Source organism: Oreochromis aureus, linkage group 17 (genome assembly GCF_013358895.1).
Source record: "Oreochromis aureus strain Israel breed Guangdong linkage group 17, ZZ_aureus, whole genome shotgun sequence".
NCBI lineage: Eukaryota > Metazoa > Chordata > Actinopteri > Cichliformes > Cichlidae > Oreochromis > Oreochromis aureus.
Genome location: NC_052958.1, coordinates 12,968,293 through 12,982,306, shown reverse-complemented (window position 1 = coordinate 12,982,306; position 14,014 = coordinate 12,968,293). Strand labels below are relative to the sequence as shown.

The following is a 14,014-nucleotide window of genomic DNA, read 5'->3' as shown; positions in this document are numbered from 1 at the left end:
AGTTGCACTGGGATAATGGGGCCTCTTAGGACCATTGCCAGCCAAGCCTCCTGCATTTAGTGCCTGAGCTGCAGACACAGCCATCCAACTTCTGGGGATGAGAATGACTGACGTTGTTGGGGTGAAATAAATCATTTGGAGCATATTTTCCTTAATGTCATATCACGCCACATTAACTCAACATTAAGACAGTTCCAAGATAATGGACTCTGGTGCTTACACTGGGATTAGGATTCTGATAGAGACAGATACAAAACAACAAGATAACTTCAATGGAGAAAAGCAAAGAATGGGCTTGAGAAGAGTGAGAAAGGAGGAAGACTCATTTCTAACTAATAAGCTGTTTCATGGTGTAAAGGTAGCCATGTCACTGAGGGCCAAGAGTGTAAATGTCAGCACTCTATGCCAATTAGGCACAAGGACTGAAGAAGTAGACCAAGAGGACAAAAGGTACTTCTCCTGCATCTTTTAGAACGTCTACGGGGAACAGAGCTAGACTGAGTGGAATGCGGAAAGGTGAAAGAGTCGGAAAACAAGAAGATGAGACAATCAGAGGAAATGTTACAACTAAAAAAACCCACACATAGGCAGTAGGGAAGAACACACAGGCAATCATTCTCCAAACCAATGCCCATGTCCGGCATTAGCCACTGGACAACTTTAACCTTGTCTTAAAACTCACCTCGGCTGATAGTATTCTTGTCACCACCATGCTAAGCAAGAAATTGAAGGGGAAAGCCATGTTTCAAACAAAAACAGCCAGAGTTTTAGTGAGACAAGGAAGCGCTAATGCCTAATGACTGCAACAACTGCCCAGTATTCTCAGTGCAGTCCAACATTACTGCAGTCTAACTTGTGCTATGCTGCACAACAAGGCCTAACAAATTTGTGGACAATTTTAGCGCAATTCAAAGATTTTCAAAATAAATGTCTCTCCCTGCCAAACAAGCATAACATAAAGCTATTTGCCTTGATGAGTCCAAGTCTTCAACTTTGGAGTGGAGAAACTGACATCACCCAAACCCAAACAGTATAATATTATTATTTAATATTGACCAGAGATACAAATGTCTTCATAAATACAACTCAAATACAAAAACATTTATTTAATCATTTATGCACTTATTTACACAAGACAATGCTTAAATAAGTAATTAAGTAGTAAGTATATCCATCCATCTTTCTTCCACTTATCCAACTGGGCCGGAGCCCATCCCAGCTGTCATTCTCAGATTAATTTGGAAAATGTGTGATCTCATAGTTTTCCCATCGAGCAGCTACTACACCAATGTTTATAACACAGCACATTCAGCTGTCCATGCAACTGAAAAGAAAGAGGTGTGAGTGAAGCACTGCCTTAGTGGGTAAAGTTGCTTTAATAAAAGTTCACAAAATGTATTTTCAATATCCCATATATTGAAAGTGCAATATGTAGACAGTGGTGGCATCTACACAGTACTGTTTTTATTCCCCATAAATACTGTATTGGCCTCAAAAGTCCACCACCGGTCAGACTCTACCATAAACCGCTATTATGCAGCTGCAGGAAGGTTGCAGAGAGAGGAGAGTGTCACTGCTTTGTCTCAGCCATAACCCACTAAGAACAGTTTGCTCTCAGTGTCCTCGGGGGGAGTTTTGTTCTATTTGGGGTAAATTCCCTTCATTCTAAATTACCCGCTACAGCTCAGGAATCGTGTCTGACGATTGCAGAGGCATGGCTCTGGCTGACTTGTACAGTGTCACAGGGCTGCAGAGTCTGGGCTGCAAATGTGTGGATGCTCGTGCTGGGAGCATCTGCAGCTTCTGGGGTGAAATCATGACTCAGGAGCATGTCACACTTTGTGATGCTTGGCTTTGGTGTTGGGGGAAGTGTACAGTATTGGGCTTGGGGTCCTTTCTTCATGAACACTTGTTTTTTTTCTGGGTTTTGTGTGTGTTTTTATAACACCATTGTTTCTCTTTTTCCCCTCCTATGCATTTTGGCCTTTCTTCCACACGCCAAAACAATTTTAGGTCACTGAAAACAGACCTTTTGGATAACTCCTTCCGGGGTTAAGATAATCAGAAACTCTGCAGCGTTGACATGTTGACAGGCTTCTGATTGGCCAACATGGCTTTAGGGTTTAGGTTATATCGCCGCCTGTTGGTTTGGCAGTCTCTTGACAGCACTTCAATTTTGTTTACGGGTTCTCTTAACAAATTTCCCACCTGTGGGACTAATAAAGGTCATCTTATCTTATCTTATGTGGGAGGGATTATTTCGTTTGTTTTGAGATCACCGTTTTAAAAATCTTTTGTCCATGATCTCTGGGGCTTAGTTTTTTTGGGGGTTTGCATGTGTGTCCCAGACAAGACGGGCGCTGTTTTTTTTATTAAGCACTGCACAGGGAGGCTTAGACAAACAGTCAGCATTTAATATTGTATGCCCATTAACATTACTAAAATATGCATGCATAAACAATAAACTGCTGAGGTAGGCTGGGTTGGAGAGATAGCACTACAAAAAAAAAAGAGAGAGAAAGAAAAATTATTGCTCGTTATAGCGTACAATCCAAAATTCATGCAGGATATGAATAAGTCATTGCTAAACCGACTTGAATTGATTCCACAACAGACACAACAAACAAACCTGTATTTCACAATGAAATTACCCGCAGCGCCACCAAAACAAACAGCCTCTCAACTCATGATTAGCTGCTACCACACGGGTAAATATACTGGGACAGCTGGGACAGGTTTCAGCCCATGTTCAGATTGTTCTGCTATTAATAAGAATGTCAAACACAAACTGCAACTTAAATCATCACACTTGCTGCCTGAATAAGAGAGCTACACTTCGACTTAATGTGCTTTTGTAAAAAAAAAAAAAAAAAAAAAAAAATTAAGCTTCTGAAGCAGACGGTCAAACTAGCTCTGCAGACGGACAGAGTGATGGACAGACTGATTAGCTGGAGCTCTCCATGTCTTTTTTCCTTTTTTTTTTTAAGTCAATAAAGCCAAAGTCATTCAACTTCTAAAAGTTTAGCGCCAGATAACACTGCACCTATCTCAAAGAGAAAGCCCCAGAAAGCTTATAAATGACTTTTATCTAAACAAGTCCTGTTCAAAAGGTGCAAATCAGTACTGTAACCTACATCTTTCAGATAATCTTCTAATGTAGCTTTTTCTATATCGCCCCCTCTTGTGCTCACACAGAAACAAAAGGAAGCTAAGCCTCTACTTTTAAAGTACAGACATCTAAAAAGTAGGAAAAGCAAAATAAATAAATAATTAAATAAATAATAAAAGAGAGCAGGGGTACTAGCAGTTCCCAGTGTGCCTCACCCACCCAGTGGCGCATAAGTGAATCACGGGTGGGGTGACCCTCCTCCCTTGTCATCATGCTACCAATCTTGAGGTCAAAGCATTTCTTGCTAGGCTTTTAGGCACGCTCCGAGCGCACACACTGCTTGACACAAGATTTTGAGGATGAGGACAGAAGTCAGGAGGAGGGAGAGAGGGAGGAAACCAAAACAATGAGCCGAGTGGGAGAAGATAAAGTGTTGAACACAAAAACACAGCCGACAGCAAATGAGCCTTTCTGCTGAAAGATTTGGTAATTATACAGCTGTATCTCTGTAGTTCTTTACGAAATCTGAACGAGCATGACTTTTTTTAAAGAATCTGTATCTAATTTTCAAAAATTATGTTCCATTATACAAATACTGAATATATACCCCAGTGCAGTTCTGGAAAACCAATGAAAATCAACATAAACATTCCCATATAGGACTCATCTCCACATATACTTTGAATAATTAATTGAATTCTCAAGCTTCCTTTGAAATAGTGTCTTTTTTATTGAACAATCATTATGCTACAATTGGTAATTAGCTTAACAACTGTAACATTTTTTAAAGACCTCGATGTTCTGCTTGTCATTGTCATGTCAATCAGTGATAAACCATTCTGCCTTGTAAGTATTGTTCAAAAATAATACGTCAAATAACTCTGACTATGACTGTGACTTCCAAGTACTTCAAAGGTCATATTCTGCCCACACGTTTTGCATGTACTGAATTTTTAGAGAAACAAGCCACAGTGATTAGCACTTTGGTAAATATGGCGGCTTCACCACAGGTTTGAACAATCTGGCTGAGGTGAACTACAGAAAGGTTGGACAAGTAGGGAGAGCTGTATGTAAGAGCCATATTCATCATGCTGCTGTATACAGTATAAGAACAGTGAGTTGACTGCTCTCTGTGCTCCATCAACACCGTCCTTAACCCTACTTAAACTGCCTAAGCACACAGATACATTAAAATGAACAAAGAGACACGCATACGCAAACATTTGGGACTTGATGCACGTATCATCAAAGCAGAAACACACCAACACATCCAAACACAATGAGTGTGAGTGAGTGGGCGTAACAGTGAGTCACTCTGTGGTATAGACGTATCTCCCCACTCGTGTTTACACTAGGTTTGTCCTACTGCACATGAAAGGAAATGGAGAAAGAAAGCCAAAAAAAAGGAAAGAGAAAGGAGAGAGGAAAATAGAGAGAAGAAAAAGCTGACTCCAGCTCCCAAGCTCAAAATAACACACTGGGGAGGAGAGGAACCAAAATCAAACAAAAAAAAAAAAAACAAGTGAGGAACTCTGTATCCTATTTTTTGCTGCAAACAGACGCCATTGGTCAACTAATCTGTCAGTCTGAGCACAATTAGCATAGTCATCAGAGAGGACAGGGGGAGATGTGGCATTAGGACACTAAAGCGAACCACTGAAGATGGGAGGAGGAGAAGGACTTGGCAGGAACTGTCACAGTTCATCAGTGCACTGGTACATCGCATCTGGTCTCCATACTCCAATAAAGTACACACAACCTGACACACAAACATAAATGGCATTGTTCCTGAATACCAAGTTCAACAGGGCACATACACATCCAGACAGACAAAGATAATAATGACAACTGGCACGACACAATCCCTGCAGACCTCTACAGAACACAACACGCATACAGTGTATGAACGACAAAAACAAGTACAGCCCTGTGCAACATCACTTAAATGCCAAATGATTCAAACCGTATCACCTCTTAATAACTGTATTATTTCTAAGTTGTTGCAGATTTCGTCTTATGAGAAATCAAAAGAAACATTTCAGAATGACTACAGTGAAAATACAGGTCGCAAAGTAGTAAGTGAATGCAACTAAAGTGTATCTGTGAAACACAATTTCCCATCATGCCATCTGCATGGACATGGTTATATACTAACCTTTGAATATTCTCACTTATCAACCAGTGGGAAAAGAGTGAGTACCTCTAAATAGAGAGTAGTGACCACTCTCCTAAAATGACCAGCAGAAAAATGCCTGCACAATCTAGCTCCAAAAGATCCTTTGCACTCGAAGGTGCAAATGTCTTTCGACGACATCAACAGTAAAATAAGATTTTACTAAAGAACATGAAAAGAAGCCGGTAACAATTGGGAGCATGACTTTTATCATAGTCTGATCTGAACATGGAGAGCATGGAGATGGGATCGTGATGACAAGGGGCTGCAGAAGTGCAAAAGGTGCTAGGGAATTTACATTTAAAAATGGCAGGATGAATGCCTGTGGATATAGTGGAAAACTGGGTGATGAGATGACTCTCAGTCTCCAGAAGCTTGGCTGAAGAGAAATATTCCAGCATAATAACGATCCAAAGCACACTGCCAAAATCACACAAGAGTTCCTAAGGAAGAAAAATGTGCAAACTCTGGCCGGGCCAAGCACGCTGCGTGACTTGAATCTAATAGCAAATCTCTTCAAAAAATTTTTAGTTTGGTAATATGGGATGACATGGTAAGTACTTACGAAGAAAAACAACATCAAAGTAATGAAAAGCAAGTTAAATTTAAAGCATGTTCACTCACAATGAGTTGTTCTGCCAGGTAAATATAGGCCATTGTCACGATTTGAGAACGACTGTAATAAATCTCAAGAACCTATAAGCAAATATCCTACTCGTCGGGTTAGATACAATATCATGTCAACATTACATAGTAATGAATAATGTGACATTTAAGTTACAATGTATGGGTGTAACTGCTGAGTTTGTTTCCTTGAAGCTTGCAGACTGCAGTGCTAACACAGCCATATATATCACTTCTTATTATAATCAGTTTGCAGACACTCTGACGCCAATTTCCAAGATGTTTCCTGACATAGGCTAATGCAGCTTAACCAAGCATGTCTGTTTGTGTGTGTGTTTTGAAGCTGCACCTCAAACTGTGGCAATGTCTTTATGACTGCCTGCTGCACTGTAAGCAACAAGACAGTTCACTGGTGATGTTAGCCAACATGATGTCAGTGTGCGCACACCTGACTGAGGCATACCTGCCCTGACCTCTCCCTCTACAAATCTGAAGCTAAGAATCACCTCCACAGGTAAAAAGTTGGCAGAATTAGGCTTTTTCAGTGTGGATCCATCCTCCTGGCAACTTTTAGCTATGAAAGCTGCAGTCAGCTTCTTTATGAGATGAATACAGATGAGCACCGGTATTCTGAGGTGTCAAACAATATTTTTTTGGCTTTCTAAATCATTCAAGCAACAGTAATGAATGTAAAATTACAATGTCCAGAATGGCTTCTAATAACTGAAGGGGAACTGCTACATCTGCGTCTGTAAAGGTGTGTGGACAGGGCATGAAATTAAGTTCTCCTGCTCACTTAAGATAACAGCTTACTTGCCTAATTTAGTGGTCAGACACAGGGGCCAGTTTGCAAATGAGACAGGACATAAAATTCCCTATTGCATGCACAGGCATTTTTTTTTTCTTACTTGCTATAGTCTACCTTAAAGTCAAAGGGCTCATCAAAGTCTCTGCAAACCTATCAAAACTCCGTATTGCTGCCATAGCGACAACATTCAAAGCTAAGTCAACAGCATTAGAGACATGCAGGCAGCTCTTTAGCTCACAGACAGAAATAACAAGCTAACAAATGACACCAGCAGCAGCACCACCAACATCCCTCATTTAAAACTAAAACATAGTAGCAGTTTAACATGCAACAACATCCAAATTGAGAAAATGGTCCGACAGTTCCACATAGAGGGCTTCGTGTGTGACAAAACAACTGTGACATATACGATTCAATAAAAAAAATCTCCATGTTTTTAACATGGAAGGGAATTTTTAGGTAGTTCTTTCTTTATTGTTTAGATTAGGAAGACTTATACTTCTAAGTTTAAGTGGAATAATTATGTTATTATATAATCCTTGTATAAACAACAGGAAATAATGATGTAAAGGGTAATAACAAGTACTCTGAGCTAGTACATTATACTCAGTCAAATTTTATCCAGCCTGCTACAAATTTCACTCCAGTAGCTCAGTGAGGCAAGACCCAAACCAAACAAATTTTGATGAATATGGGTATTTGCACAATAATCTGACACACGACCACACAATTAAACATGCATGAAGTGCGATAAAAGCAATACAGCACTGTGCCGATGTAACACCAATACAGTGCACACAAACATTCACATCTGGGCTCACGCTCCCAGGCTCCCTGTAACATACGACAGTGTAATGAAGCACAAAACACATACTGTTGAAGCATCTGGTGCAGGCAAAAAAAAAAAAAAAAAAAAAAAGAGCGACAGACAAGAGTAAAGAGAGACACTGAGAAAAGTTAGGAGCAAATGCCGTGTAATGCAGGAAAGGAGAGAAGAGGAGAGAGACAAAATGGAGAAGCTTTTGCCCACAAGCTTGTTACAACCACAGATAACTAAGGAGAATAAATACACACGAAGGGCGACGGCACAGGTCAACAATCTGACCACACTGAGCACACCCGGAGGGAAAGGACAGCAGAAAGTGACTGTGGAGAAGAGGGAGAAGAGAGCAGAAGGAAGACGGGAGGGAGGGAAGACACAAAGTACTAGTGTCTTAATGATGGGAGGCACCAACAATGCCAGGGGAGAGAGAGAGCGATGCGAGAATAGGACGAGGACAGAGAGTAAAAAACAAACTTAGAAGACAATAAAAAGGGAAAAGACAGGAAAGCGCACCCCATAAAACAGACAGAATGCACAAAGAGGGAGTCAATAAAAACCAAAACAACCAAAACAGAAGAAAAACGAAAGAAGGGTTATTGCAGATAGTCTGTAAGCTGACTTTTACAACCGCTGCCTAGACAAAAGCGTCACACCCCTTTTGCCTCGTACCTTTAGAGGAGGAAAATGTAATACCAGCTTATATAAAAGGATATGACACGAAACAGTGTGCTTACTGAAAGCACGATGGTCAAACATCCCTGGGTGTGGAAAAAGGGTTTTATTTCAAATATGCACCTCTGCCACACCGCTGTTACGACACTAAAATCTTATAAACGGGAGGGATAGTTTCAGGTATCTCTATATTTAGAAAATGAAAATAATTCAAGGAACCAACACACCTGTGACAAGTAAGCGCAGTCAAAAAAAAAATTGCTTTGATTGGTTCTTTCTCAAAAATAAATGTACGTCAGTCAACTGACATCTGGAAATATAAGCAATGCATGTTTTTGTTGTACAGTAATGCAAAAGATTTCATCTCCAACACTAATTTCCCTGATGAGTGCTCAGGAGGTAAGGAATGAGAGACATCGAGCACAACAGACTCCGGGTCATTGCAGTCTTTGTTTTGTTTCGTCTTTTAAGGACACCATATATTGTATCAATTAGTATTTTTCCCAGGTGTCAATAAGTATATGTGTGTAAGCATGTACTTGTGTGTTTTCAGTCTTGAAGTGATTCTGAGGAAAGTGAGTGTGGAAGGGGAAAAAGAAAAAAAAAAAAAAAAATCGATCTGCCTCACTCTCTGCAGTGCTGCAACCACTGGGTGTGTACTACTGTTTCACTGTATCTGCTTATGCCCCAACTGCAGGGGCGCCACCAAGTGGTCAGACTTAAATCCACAGTCTTTTGGAAAGAATTTAGACTGATGTGCAAGGAAAGAAGAGAGGCCACGAGAACACAGAGAGGTGGACAGATATTTATAATTGTGCAGCTTTTGTTTAAGTAACTAAGCTTAGGTGGAAAATACCTTGACACCAGATGCTGGCTGACCACAAAGCTCTCACTCATCCAACTACATTCACTCACTCCTTCAATTTCAAGTAGCCCCTTATTACAGGCAAAGCTGTGCAAACATTTAAAAGCAGATAGCTTTTTTTGTACCTCTCCCTCATTCCTTGGGGGCCGAATGCTGGACAGGTGGATGGTCTTGTATTCGCCAGAGTTGAGCTTGACCACCATGGCGTCAGCGTTGACCACCTGCATCACCTACAAGGAACAGAAGAACAGAGGAGCGGGAACGGTTAAAATAAAAACAGCCCAAAAAATAAATAAATAAATAAATAAACTTTGGGAATGTGATTAGGTGAGCATACAGCACAAAAATAAGAACATGAAACTCAATTAGAAATCAATTTAAGGGTCCAAAAACTTAAATCCTTGGGGTAATTACAAACCCACGTGCAGGGCAGTGGGGGTGCTGGAGTAAGAAAAAGAATGGCATTGCATTTTGTTGAGTGAGTAAGCAGATGGACTGACAGAAAGATGGGAAGTGAAGGAGCAGGTAAAGGATAAATGGAGAGGAAGAGATCTGTTCAAAGGCAGAAAGAGAGTGACAGAGCACACTGTGTGCTGTCATGAGCAGGAGGCAACAAGAGTGAGGTAAGAAAGAGCGATCCTTGAGTGAATGAGTAAGTTAGCAAGCTAAGGCATCCCAGTAGGCCAGCTAGGTTTGGAGGACAGGGCGAGGACGTTCTGCTATCTGGGGGATTGACAGCAGGCAAGGAGGGAGGGTAGAGGAGGGAGACAAGAGTGTGTGAGGGGGAAAAAAGCTTTAAAACGCAAACATCGTGTTTAAGATAGACTGGCAGAGCATTACACAGTTGTCTACTCGACTACTGGCTGGCAGCATTTTGTTCTGGAGACCTTTAGAAGTGTAACTAAACACACAGACTAATTTATGTCTGGCATTTAAATGTTATTTCTCTCTGTTCCAATGGGAATTTAGAGAAGTACAGTTCAGAAGTATGTGTGGATGTTCAAAAGTGATAGCTTAGAACTACAGCATTTCTTCCCAATGACAGAACATCACAAAAGCACTCAGAACTTCAGAGGGAAATCTGAAATCTACTGACATAGATGATAAATTATGAATCTCAGAGAAATGTGTACTCATGTCAAGTCATTAAAAATGAAGGGTGAAGCAAATATTTCTAACACAGCACAGTCTATATATGTGGCGTCCAATGTGCTCACTTTACTTGGAAGACAGATTGAGGGTATAATGTGATTTAGACGGAGAAGGCATCCAAACCCAGAGCCTTTAAGTAGGCCACTTGCAACAGACTGAGAAATCAATCGCCCTACACATGTAGCCACCCACACATGCATTAAATGGCCTCATCATCACTCAAAGTGGAGTTCATATGTAGGCCGGGCACAAAAGTCCTCAAAATGAGAGATGCAGGTCTGAGCGATGTATCAACCACAATTTGGACTGCGTGGGTGTTTGTGTGGCTGCAGCTGTGGTAGAAAAACAAAACAACCAAAAATTGAGAAAAAGTTGAAACTTTGTGTCGATACTGCAGACACAAATCCAGGTATATTAGGCTCATTGGGAGATTCATTATTCCATGAAAACAAATCAGACTGCCGTTGCATTTTGCCACCAGAGAACAGAAATTAGACCAGCCCACATGCTAAATAGGCTGCCTGCAAAAGCAGCCAAAATACATCATACACTAATCACTGAGCTGAGTGGGAGAGATACAGAGACTTAGGGAGCAGGAGGGAGAGAGACGGAGAAGGGGAGAGGTGTAATGAGTAAGTGCGAGGGGACGCGTGCGTGCACATAGACGCGCGCACACATACCAGCCTACACGCATTCACACTGTAACAAGGTCGTTTTGTGGCCTGCCCAAGTAAATAAAGTGCAAGAGAGAGAACGTGGCAGGAGCAGAATAAAAATGGCTCAGCATTTACTGGCTAATTATCAGCTGGAGGAGGCGAGAGGAGCGAGGCGAAGGAGGACAGATCAACACGCACCAAGATAGACGAACAGAAAGCTGGAGCGAGCCAGGGAGATAGAGTGTAATCTCACAGCAAATATCACAGGAACAGAGACAGAGGAAAAGATGGAGAATAGATCGAAAAATAGAGCAAAAACTCTTTGGAAAGTTAGCTGCCACGAGGGTTGAGCGAGCAGGCAGAAGAGACAAACAGGCTGGCAGCATGACTCACTGGTCTATTCTGCTACTCGAAATGTGGGGATCTACTGCCACCCTCTGCCTAATAATGACATGACATCTGCAGTGGTCAAGATCAGTCGTAGTGCAAGGTGAATCTTGGCTACCATCGGGGAAAGTGCTGTTGACTCTCACATTTATTCAGTTGGTTTTAACCACACGGCCACGTGTGGACTTAGCCAGGACTTGGTCATTACTCGCGTCACATCGCCTTCCGCAAAAGCAACACCAATGTAGCGCGTTTCATGTGGACACCAGTGGATTTGATGCGATCCACATGCCATGGCATAACATACAGATTTAAATGCCATCAAAGCTGCATATAGGCACCAGCATATCATATGGGTATGATAAGCACTTAATTTGCACAATGCTGTTAAACAAAAACACTTCAGAGGGACTCTAGCCTGAAGAACTTTAAAATTTTATTTTTTACTTTACTGCTGCTCAACTCCAGAGTTTAACCTGCAAGCCTTTCTCTCCAAATGTGTCGTTTTGTTTCATTTTGTTATTTTAAGAAGCTGTCAGACATTAAGCCCAGTTTGTCTGACTTGGTTTAAAAGCAGTGCACATGTTACCTTTCTGTCTTAAACACAGGATTAAGCCATACTCACTCACTCACTGTATTTCGCACCTATGCCTTGTTACATTTACAGCACACCCATAAGCCTTTTTACTCCTACCACTGATCAGAAAATCTTTATGCATCTACTAAAACTCCCAGCTGGAGAGCAGTGAATCCAGATACCTTATACATATGCGATTCTTATGGATTTGGATGAGCTCATCACCAGCAGTGTTCCTGACAAGCCGGTGATGAGCTTGGCAAAGGGCTTTACAGTACGTCACCCTTTGTCTATCACCTTGTAAGTCAGTGGTTACCTGGGGGAGAAAGGGGGTACTATTGGGACATGGCCTACATTCCTATTCTTTAGTCCCAGCAGACGAGGGGGAGAAAGAGTCGAGACAGTCAAAAAGGAAGATGCGTCAGCAGGATTGACTTGTGGGGATTGGACCCGCTGTGTCTCTCCACTCTATCCATCACTCAGGTAATAAGAAGTGAAAAGTAGAGTGGATGAGGAGAGGGGAGGAGTGTGTGATGATGGGATTGATGGATAAATGTGTCCTTGTGAGAGTGGCTGCACTGCAGCATTAGGTGCCGACAAAAGTAACAGGGACGAGTGCAGAAGGGCAGTGAGAGGCCTGAGTAACTTTAGCCTGTCCGGTATGTACTTAGCTTTAAAGCAGTTCAACTACCTGCAGGGTCAACGAGACACTTTCCATCACATCAATTTTTAAGGGAACATTTTTAGACTTGTGTGGTCCTCCTGCCATTTCAGAGGCTTATCACTCACTGGAATTACTTTGCAAGCTATAACAGACAGCATTTAAGTTATAGAAAGCAGTTGCACTTTAAAGGAGATCACCCAGACGAGTCACAACATCCACAAAGTACGATATCTAAGCTAATCCTTAAATAAACTGGCTAACGTAGCAGCAGCTGACACAGAGCAAGCTTAAGCTGCAAGGTAAGTAAAGGACAAAGAAACATCCTGAGAAAAAATTCAAAAGTGCATCAAAGTTTAACTGGGGGCAGTGCACTGCAGAAGGCCAAAAAAAAAATGAAAAATAAAAATAAAAAAGACTGACTATTCATGTCCTTTTCATCCTATACACATCCACACAAACCTACACGTTCACGGTCTTCTTTAACCCTCTACCTCTCACTTTTTTAATATTCTTTGTGCCTGCTTTTCATACACTCCCCTGAGCTCACCACTAAATGTTCCCTCACTTGCACACTGCCCACATTCAACCCTCTTTTACTGAGGGGGTTCAGAGAGATCTAAACGCAGCTCACACCGATAATATAAATGTTTTATCCTCTCTCGATCCTCTTCCCTCTGACTCAGGAAAAAAAATATACATGCACATAGTTTTCTTTTCGTGCCTTCTATATGCTTGTGCAGTTTATCAAATTCATTCTGTAAGCAGATTGCCAAAGCAACACCTTTTATGTAACCCTTAGGCCAGCTATGAATTTTTCAGGGTCTTAAAAGTTTGGGGTCTGGAGGGAGCAAATGCAGACAAAAGACAAACTTTCAAAAGGCTCAACTTTTTTCTTTTTATTAAGCGTTTCCAGAGTGAAAAATATATATATTTACTAAGGGGAAGGTATGGGGGCAACTAGTCAAAATGCTCAGAGGGGGCCACATTTAAAGCTGACGTTTTAAGGCTAGAGTTGCTTTACTGCATTAAAGTGCCCTGTAATATGTTATCTCATTGTGACAACGAGGTTAAGCTATATTACCAAATGTATCAAGGAGTCAATCTTATTTGGTTTGAACCGGTATGTGCTGACATTTAGGATGGACTGCACCCCCACTGTACTTGATATTATGGATGTTTCTTTTCTCCCGAGGCCCTGGCCAATAACCTCCAAAGCTAATATCTCTAGTTGTTGGCTTTTGGGGTCGTTCTGTGCCGCTGCTACAGCACACGCCAGCAATTTGGCACTAATTTGCCTGGGGATCGCTTCAAGGTTGCTGTTAAGCATTCCTTGTACCTTTACTGAGGGGATTTTTTCTCCCTATATATTCATTGGGGTGTGTAAACGTGAAAGCAAGAAGTGTCAGGAAGAGATAATTCATTACAAGCATCAGAGTGCTCATGCTTTTGCTGCGATACCGAGAGAAAATTGGAAATGCAGCAGAAGGCATCAACTTGTGAATCC

General features: G+C 41.4%; 1 protein-coding gene across 2 annotated transcripts in view; it reads right to left on the bottom strand.

Moving 5' to 3' along the window:
* The window catches only part of snd1 (staphylococcal nuclease and tudor domain containing 1), a 171,731-nt gene that overhangs the window by 144,681 nt on the left and 13,036 nt on the right, over window positions 1-14,014 (bottom strand). For both annotated transcript variants that reach the window (XM_031758705.2, XM_031758697.2), the window contains exon 10: window positions 9,200-9,304. In XM_031758705.2, the coding sequence (XP_031614565.1) occupies window positions 9,200-9,304 (105 nt within the window). The remainder of the gene's footprint in view (window positions 1-9,199; window positions 9,305-14,014) is intronic.